Genomic DNA, 9,437 nt, shown 5'->3' on the forward strand with positions numbered 1-9,437 from the left:
TGTAAATACATTGTAAAATAAAGGCCATAAATGATGCCAAGGTCCAAACCACTCCTTTTCAGGACAGTTCTGACTGGATAGTTGCAGGTTTGCGCCCCCGTTTTATAGATCTACAAGCGTACGGATTGGTGTACTCATGCTGCAAAGTGCAAGAGCTGCAAACCAAATCACAGCAGATCAGCGCGTGAATGTGACGGAACATTGAGGTGTGGCTTCCTGTGCGACGCATTTATTAGCTGAGAACAAAGTTCAACTCTTGACACATTCCTTGTTGTCGAAGAGGTGAAATGGCGCAGCGAGGAGATCAAGTAGACAAGGTGAAGTTCTGCTGTTCGATCTGTCTGGATCTACTGAAGGATCCGGTGACTCTTCCCTGTGGACACAACTACTGCTTGAGCTGTATCAAAACCCACTGGGATGAGGAGGATGGGAAGAAACTCCACAGCTGTCCTCAGTGCAGACAGACTTTCAACCCGAGGCCTGTCCTGGTGAAAAACACCATGTTGGCAGATTTAGTGGAGGAGCTGAAGAAGACTGGACCCAAAGCTGCTCCTGCTGATCACTTCTATGCTGGACCTGAAGATGTGGCCTGTGATGTCTGCACTGGGAGGAAACTGAAAGCCTTCAAGTCCTGTCTGGTTTGTCTGGCCTCTTACTGTGAGCAACACCTCCAGCCTCACTATGAATCTCCCACTTTTAAAAAACACACACTCGTCGAGGCCTCCGTCAACCTCCGGAAGAACATCTGCCCTCGTCACGACGAGGTGATGAAGATGTTCTGCCGCATTGATCAGCAGTGTATCTGTTATCTCTGCTCTGTGGATGAACATAAAGGCCACGATATAGTCTCAGCTGCAACAGAACGGACTGAGAAACAGGAGGAGCTCGCTAGAAGTCGGCAAACAATCCAGCAGAAGATCCAGCAGCGCCAGAGAGATGTGAAGGTCCTTCAGCGAGAGACGGAGACCATCAATCGCTCTGCTGATAAAACAGTGAAGGACAGTCAGAGGACCTTTACTGAACTGATCCGTCTGATGGAGAAAAGAAGCTCTGATGTGAAGAAGGAGATCAGATCTCAGCAGAAAACTGAAGTGAGTCGAGTCAAAGAGATTGAGGAGAAGCTGGAGCAGGAGATCGCAGAGCTGAAGAGCAAAGACACCGAAATGGAGCAGCTCTCACGCACAGAGGACAACACCCAGTTTCTTCACTGTTTCCCCTCGCTGTCAAAACTCTCCGAGCCTGCAGACTCACAAAGACCAAAAACAAATAGCCTGTGGTACTTTGAAGATGTAATGGCAGCGGTGACAGCAGCCAGAGATCAAATACAGACCATTCTTACTGAGGAATGTCCTTCAGTGGAGACAACGACCAGAGATGAGTTCTTACAATATTCACGTCAAATCACACTGGATCCAAATACAGCAGAGAAATGTCTTGTTTTATCAGAGGACAACAGAAAAATAACATATAATAACAACAATACGTCATATTCTAAACATCCTGACATTCATTTACATACCACAGGTCTTGAGTAAAGATGGACTGAGTGGACGTTGTTACTGGGAGGTGGAGATGAGCAGGACTGCTGACTTAGCAGTCACTTACAGGAGTATTGACAGGAGGGGCTTTGATTCAACTGTGTTTGGACGGAATAATAAGTCTTGGGCATTACGTTGTAGCAATGGTTATACCTTCAAACACGACAATTGCCCACTCAGCATCTCAGGTCCTGAATCCTCCAGAGTAGGAGTTTACCTGGATCACAGTGCAGGTATTCTGTCTTTCTACAGCGTCTCTCAAACCATGACTCTCCTCCACAGAGTCCGGACCACATTCACTGAGCCGCTCTATGCCGGACTCGGTCTTGGTGGTCCTAACGGAAACACTGCTGAGTTGTGTCAACTCAATTAGAAGAAACTTATTGTGAGATGTTGAAAATTGATAATCAATAATGTCAGTGACTATTTAACTTGCCTTCTGTGCATCTGTTTAATATTTCCTGTGTTTGACGAATAAGATAACTTCATATTACCGTCTAGTCCTCTGAATAATTGTAAAGCTTTAACTGATGTGATTTAGCAAGTTTACAAGAAGAAACAAGAACATTTATGCTGTTATTTGAGAAATTTAAATTGGTACAGCAACTAAAAGGATGTTTTCTTTAGATGCAATGTTAGCGAGAACAATCATGAGTTTGTAAAAGGTAATAAATTTGTGCTTGTGACTTTTTAAAATCATAGACTGAGTGATAAAAGTCTCATTCTTGTAATCATTCAGCCACTTTTACATGAATTAATTCGTAGAAATGCTGAATTATTAACGCACAAACCCAACCAATCACTTCACTTAGTTTAACGGATATAAACAAGACAAGTTAATATTCAAGCATTCAAAGATTGAAATCCAGGACTATGAAATAATATTTTACATTTTTTTGTTTTGATTAAAAACTGATTGATGAAATAAACATTGGTTATATCTGGATTTTTTACTGGCTCATTCATGACTCTCCTCCACAGAGTCCAGACCACATTCACTGAGCCGCTCTATGCCGGACTCTGTCTTGCTGGTTCTAACGGAGAAACTGCTGAGTTGTGTAAACTCACTTTGTTATTAAAGAGCCAGAGGAGAGGTAAATATCAAATAAATGCATTGGTACTTCTGAAGGACATAAATGCAGATGTAGTTCACTAGATGTTTAGCGGTTTAGCTTTACAGGGAAGATTGAAGTGATTTGACGGAGGCTGGCTGTGGTAAGGTGACATTTTGTGTGCGTTTATATCGAATGCAGAATGTGTATGTATGTGCGATCATTTCACATCATGCCTCATCTTAGACAGAAACTGTAATTTTTCTATCATGTACAGTAGACTAAATATCATTTTGAATCAAACTGGGCTGGTTTCCCTGAAAGGAATCTCTGAGGATGAGGTTAAATCGTATTGTTGTTCAGATCAATCAGCTTAAACATGTTAAAAGTTTTCTTATTAAGACATTCTACTTTCTCTAATGATAATGCTAACAATGATTTGTAATATGATGTATTGATATGAAACATGTATGTTTGATGGGATCATGGCTCAGGGCATTCCGTGACAACAAGCAATGCTTTCAACTGTGAAAATAAAAACTGATGCAGTGGCATCATGTTAACCAACTCTGTCTTTTTGACTGTTGTCTTCCAGCTTTGGTGATCAACTTTATCTAAATTAGTTAGTTAAAATGTTTAGTTCATAACATTATGTTAAACATTTAGAACCATAATGACTTCTAGTAGATTAAACAGCATCATAATGTTGGCGAGTGTCTGGTGCCCGGGCCTTGGCGCATGGGGCCCGGCCCATGGTGTTCGTTATGGACTGTCCATAACGAACACCATGTTTGAGCATAGGGAGGTTCATAAGTGTACTTGGTACCAGAACATCCTAGGTCAAAGGTCTATGATCGACTTTGTAGTTGTGTCATCAGACCTGCGGCCGTATGTCTTGGACACTCGAGTGAAGAGAGGAGCAGAACTGTCAACTGATCACCACCATTGTGGAAGCTGCTGCTAGGAGTTGTGGCCGGAAGGCGATCGGTGCCTGTCGTGGCGGCAATCCGAGAACCCGCTGGTGGACACCAGTGGTGAAGGAGGCCTTTCGGGCTTGGTTGGCCGAGGGGTCTCCTGAATCAGCAGGCAGGTACCAGTTGGCCAGAAGGGCTGCAGCTACGGCACTTGCTGAGGCAAAAACCCGGGTGTGGGAGGAGTTCGGGGAGGCCATGGAGAAGGAATTTCGACTGGCCTCAAGGAAGTTCTGGCAAACCGTGAGACGACTCAGAAAGGGGAAGCAGGGGTTGTCTCAGGCTGTGCTCAGCAGGGTGGGAGAACTGCAGACCTGGACTGGGGATATTGTTGAGCGGTGGAAAGAACACTTTGAGGAACTGAACCCGACCAACATGTCCTCTGTGGAAGAGGCAGAGTCTGAAGACTCAGGGGAAGTCTCGTCCATATGCCTGGCAGAGGTCGTTGAGGTAGTTAAAAAGCTCTTCAGCGGCAAAGCGCCAGGAGTGGATGAGATTCGACCGGAGATGCTAAAGGCTCTGGACATTGTTGGGCTGTCTTGGCTGACACGTCTCTTCACTGTCCCATTTTCAAAAAGGGGGACCGGAGAGTGTGCTCCAATTATAGGGGTATCACACTGCTCAGCCTCCCCGGGAAAGTTTACTCCAGGGTGCTGGAAAGGAGGCTCCGTCCGATTGTCGAACCTCGGATTCAGGAGGAGCAATGCGGATTCCGTCCTGGACGTGGAACAGCGGACCAACTCTTTACCCTTGCAGGTCTGTTGGAGGGTGCATGGGAGTTTGCTCATCCAGTCTACATGTGTTTTGTGGACTTGGAGAAGGCCTCCGACCGTGTCCCTCGGGGAGTCCTATGGGGGGTACCTGGGTAATATGGGGTACCTGGTTCGTTGCTACGAGCCATTCGGTCCTTGTATGATCAAAGTGAGAGCTGTGTCCGGATACTTGGCACAAAGTTGGCCTCCGCCAGGGCTGCCCATTGTCACCAATCCTGTTTGTGATTTTCATGGACAGGATTTGTGATTTTCATGGACAGGATTTCAAGCGCAGCCGGGGAGGAGAGTTTCCGGTTTGGGGACCTCAGAATCGCATCCCTGCTTTTTGCAGATGATGTGGTTCTGTTGGCTTCTTCAGAACGTGACCTTCAGCACGCACTGGGGCGGTTCACAGCCGAGTGTGAAGCGGTCGGGATGAGAGTCAGTACCTCCAAGTCTGAGGCCATGGTTCCCCTCCGGAAAACGGTGGATTGCACCCTCTGGGTTGGGAGTGAGTCACTGCCCTAAGCGAGGGAGTTCAAGTATCTCGGGATCTTATTCACGAGTGAGGGTAAAATGGAACGGGAGATGGACAGGCGGTTCGGTGCAGCGTCAGCAGTGATGCGGTTGTGGTGAAGAAGGAGCTGAGCCGTAAGGCAAAGCTCTCGATTTACCAGTCCATCTACGTTCCAACCCTCACCTATGGTCATGAGCTTTGGGTAGTGACCGAAAGAATGAGATCGCGAATACAAGCAGCCGAAATGAGCTTCCTTCGTAGGGTGGCTGGGCTCAACCTTAGAGATAGGGTGAGGAGCTCAGCCTTAGCGAGAGGGTGAGGAGCTCAGCCTTAGAGATAGGGTGAGGAGCTCAGACATCCGGAGGGAGCTCGGAGTAGAGCCGCTGCTTCTTCGCGTCGAAAGGGGCCAGCTGAGGTGGTTCGGGCATCTGATCAGGATGCCCCCTGGACGCCTCCCTTTAGAGGTTTTCCAGTCACGTCCAACTGGTAAGAGGGCCCGGGGTAGACCCAGAACATGCTGGTGAGATTATATATCTCGTCTGGCCTGGGAACGCCTCTGGGTCCCCCAGGAGGAGCTAGAAAATGTGTTGCTGGGGAGAAGGACGTCTGGAGGACCCTCCTTGACTTGCTGCCCCCGCGACCCGGCCCCGGATAAGCGGGGGCAGCGTTCCAATGTGAACTCCTACAGGATGGCTGAACACACTGCTAACGGAAACTCGTAAATACATGCTTTAAATGTTGCCAACATTGAATCAGCTCAGTTTCCTTATATGAAGCAAGAAGGGAACACAAAATACAAAGTTATTGTCATTTGTGCAAAACAAAAAGTATCAAACAATGAGGTAGAATCTCAGCTGCTTACACATATGATTGGACATACTCACAGGCTCATCTCAGGTCAATACATCGACCGAAAACCAGCTCTGTGACCTGTAAAAGGCAGCTGAACATGCTACTAAAGATCAAACCAACTATTAACAAGAACAGGAGGCTATAAATGCAGCAAACGCTCATTGCTTCATGTCATTGAATGCAGCACTGACAGCCCCTCCTGGTTCTCTCCCCTTTTCCTGATCTACCAGTTTGAAAGGTATAGGTGTGACCGACATGCTGTGAACTGCAAGAGTTGCCAAACCAGTTTTACTGCGGATCAGGTGACAGATGTGTAAGAAAAAAAGGGTTTGGCTTCCTTTGTGACGCATTTATTTGCTGTGAGGAACAAGAAACAACATTCCTTGTTGTCACAGAGGTGAAATGGCGCAGCGATGAGATCAAGTAGACGAGGTGAAGTTCTGCTGTTCGATCTGTCTGGATCTACTGAAGGATCCGGTGACTTTTTCCTTATGTAATTCATCTAAGACGAGAAAACCCCTAAAATGTCTTACCCAGTACGTAAACTGAACTTTATTTCCCTGTGAGTACTTTTCACCGGTAACTGTCACAGTTCTGCTCCATACTCCCTGTCATCCTGTCTCACTCTCCCTCAGTTCATCTAGCAGCCACTCCCACCTCACCAGCTCAATCACTCTCACCTGGCCACTTTGCTGAAAACCAGCTCTGTGACCTGTAAAAGGCAGCTGAACATGCTACTAAAGATCAGACCAACTATTAACAAGAACAGGAGGCTATAAATGCAGCAAACGCTCATTGCTTCATGTCATTGAATGCAGCACTGACAGCCTCTCCCTTTTCTCAAACACAGAATCCAACTCTGACTGTTTATTTCCTGGTTATCTCCCCTTTTCCTGATCTACCAGTTTAAAGGTGGGTGTGACCGACATGCTATGAACTGCAAAAGCTGCTGAACCAGTTTTACCACAAATCAGCTGACAGTTGTGTAAGAAGAAAAAGGGTTTGGCTTCTTGTGTGACGCATTTATTTGCTGTGAGGAACAAGAAACAACATTCCTTGTTGCTGCAGAGGTGAAATGGCGCAGCGAGGAGATCAAGTAGACGAGGTGAAGTTCTGCTGTTCGACATTTCTACATTAACAAACAGGTTTTAAGTAACTTTTTAGTATTTTTGGGAGATGTTCTACTTCTTTCTACACCACAGTTCAGATATATAAATATTCTACCTCTTACTCTACTACATTTATCTGGTTATGTCACAGTTCTTCCTCCATACTGTCAGTAGTTCCATACTCCCTGTCACTCTGTCTCACTCACCTAATTGGCTCACTCTGTTCACCTGCCTGTCACTCTCTCTCAGTTCACTCCGGCCACTCCCAGTTCCACTTCCAGCTCACAGCCCAGCCCCCTCTCTCTCTCACCACACTCTCCCTCACTCATCTAATCAGCTCCAGTCGGCGTTCAGGCCGACCTCTGACCCTTCGGAGTTCCGGCCGACTCCTGACCCGGCGGCGCCCCGGGTAACTTTCTTATTTCCAACTGTGGTATTTGTGCTTTCAGTTAAATAAAGTAAATTATATGACTTCTGCTAACACTGCTGCTGACAAATGAAAAACATAGGAGTTATAAAAGTTATAGTGTATAAAAGCTGATAACCTCCAATGTGAACTCCTACAGGATGGCTGAACACACTGCTAATGGAAACTTGTAAATACATGCTGTTAATGTTGCCAACATTGAATCAGCTCAGTTTCCTTATGTGAAGCAAGAAGGGAACACAAAATACAAAGTTATTGTCATTTGTGCAAAACAAAAAGTATCAAACAATGAGGTAGAATCTAATCTGCTTCCACATATGATTGGACATATTCACAGGCTCATCTCAGGTCAATACATCGACCGAAAACCAGCTCTGTGACCTGTAAAAGGCAGCTGAACATGCTACTAAAGGTCAAACCAACTATTAACAAGAACAGGAGGCTATAAATGCAGCAAACGCTCATTGCTTCATGTCCTTGAATGCAGCACTGACAGCCCCTCCCTTTTCTCAAACACAGAGTCCAACTCTGACTGTTCATTTCCTGGTTATCTCCTCTTTTCCTGATCTACCAGTTTGAAAGGTATAGGTGTGACCGACATGCTGTGAACTGCAAGAGTTGCCAAACCAGTTTTACTGCGGACCAGGTGACAGATGTGTAAGAAAAAAAGGGTTTGGCTTCCTTTGTGACGCATTTATTTGCTGTGAGGAACAAGAAACAACATTCCTTGTTGTCACAGAGGTGAAATGGCGCAGCGAGGAGATCAAGTAGACGAGGTGAAGTTCTGCTGTTCGATCTGTCTGGATCTACTGAAGGATCCGGTGACTTTTTCCTTATGTAATTCATCTAAGACGAGAAAACCCCTAAAATGTCTTACCCAGTACGTAAACTGAACTTTATTTCCCTGTGAGTACTTTTCACCGGTAACTGTCACAGTTCTGCTCCATACTCCCTGTCATCCTGTCTCACTCTCCCTCAGTTCATCTAGCAGCCACTCCCACCTCACCAGCCAGTCACAGCTCTACCCCTTCTGCCCTGCCACTCTCTCTCTCACTCTCCTAATCAGCTCATCTAGCAGCCACTCCCACCTCATCAGCTCAATCACTCTCACCTGCCCACTCTGCTGCACCTACTCCCTTTAGTATTTAAACCTCTGTCTCACACATACTCACTGCCAGATCGTTCACCGCACCATCGCAGACTCTCAGGCATTTATCCTTGGACTGATTTCCCGTTGCCGACACTGCCTGTTTGGACTTCTCCGCCTTGCTCCTGCCCCGGTAAACGCCTCAGCCTTCTGTCCCCGACCACGAGTCTAGCCTCCGCTTCCTCTGGTGTCTGTCTGCCTGATCCCGTGGCTGTTTTGGTTCATCCCCGGCTTGACTTCTTGGTGTGAGTCGACTGGTTCCTGGTTTCCTGCTGATTGTGTCTGCCTGGAATAAAGCTTCTCACTACTACTCTGTGTCTGTAGCGCTGCTTTTTGGGTCCTTACCACACTCGTGACAGGTAACTATCTTATTTCCAACTGTGGTATTTGTGCTTTCAGTTAAAGAAAGTAAATTATATGACTTCTGCTAACACTGCTGCTGACAAATGAAAAACATAGGAGTTACAAAAGTTATAGTGTATAAAAGCTGATAACCTCCAATGTGAACTCCTACAGGATGGCTGAACACACTGCTAATGGAAACTTGTAAATACATGCTGTTAATGTTGCCAATATTGAATCAGCTCAGTTTCCTTATATGAAGCAAACACATCATTTGTGCAAAACAAAAAGTATCAAACAATGAGGTAGAATCAATACATATTCACAGGCTCATCTCAGGTCAATATGTCAACCGAAAACCAGCTCTCCTGTAAAAGGCAGCTGAACATGCTTCTAAAGGTCAAACAAACTATTAACAAGAACAGGAGGCTATAAATGCAGCAAACTGCTTCATGTCATTGAATGCAGCACTGACAGCCCCTCCCTTTTCACAAACACAGAGTCCAACTCTGACTGTTCATTTAATGGTTCTCTCCTCTTTTCCTGATCTACCAGTTTGAAAGGTATAGGTGTGACCGACATGCTGTGAACTGCAAGAGCAGCCAAACGACTTTTACCACAGATCAGCTGACGGATGTGTAAGAAAAAAAAAAGGGTTTGGCTTACTTTGTGACGCATTTATTTACTGTGAGGAACAAGAAACGACATTCCTTATTGTCGCAGAGGTGAA

The 9,437-nt window shown here is 45.8% G+C and overlaps 1 protein-coding gene across 1 annotated transcript; it reads left to right on the top strand.

Moving 5' to 3' along the window:
* The first annotated feature begins 287 nt into the window (after positions 1-287).
* LOC129093831 (E3 ubiquitin/ISG15 ligase TRIM25-like) lies at positions 288-1,911 on the top strand. The gene is given in 2 exon segments (XM_054601954.1): positions 288-1,504; positions 1,506-1,911. Coding segments are annotated over 2 exon segments (1,623 nt in total).
* Positions 1,912-9,437: the final 7,526 nt, after the last annotated feature.

This window comes from Anoplopoma fimbria, chromosome 7, assembly GCF_027596085.1.
Source record: "Anoplopoma fimbria isolate UVic2021 breed Golden Eagle Sablefish chromosome 7, Afim_UVic_2022, whole genome shotgun sequence".
Taxonomy (NCBI): Eukaryota; Metazoa; Chordata; class Actinopteri; order Perciformes; family Anoplopomatidae; genus Anoplopoma; species Anoplopoma fimbria.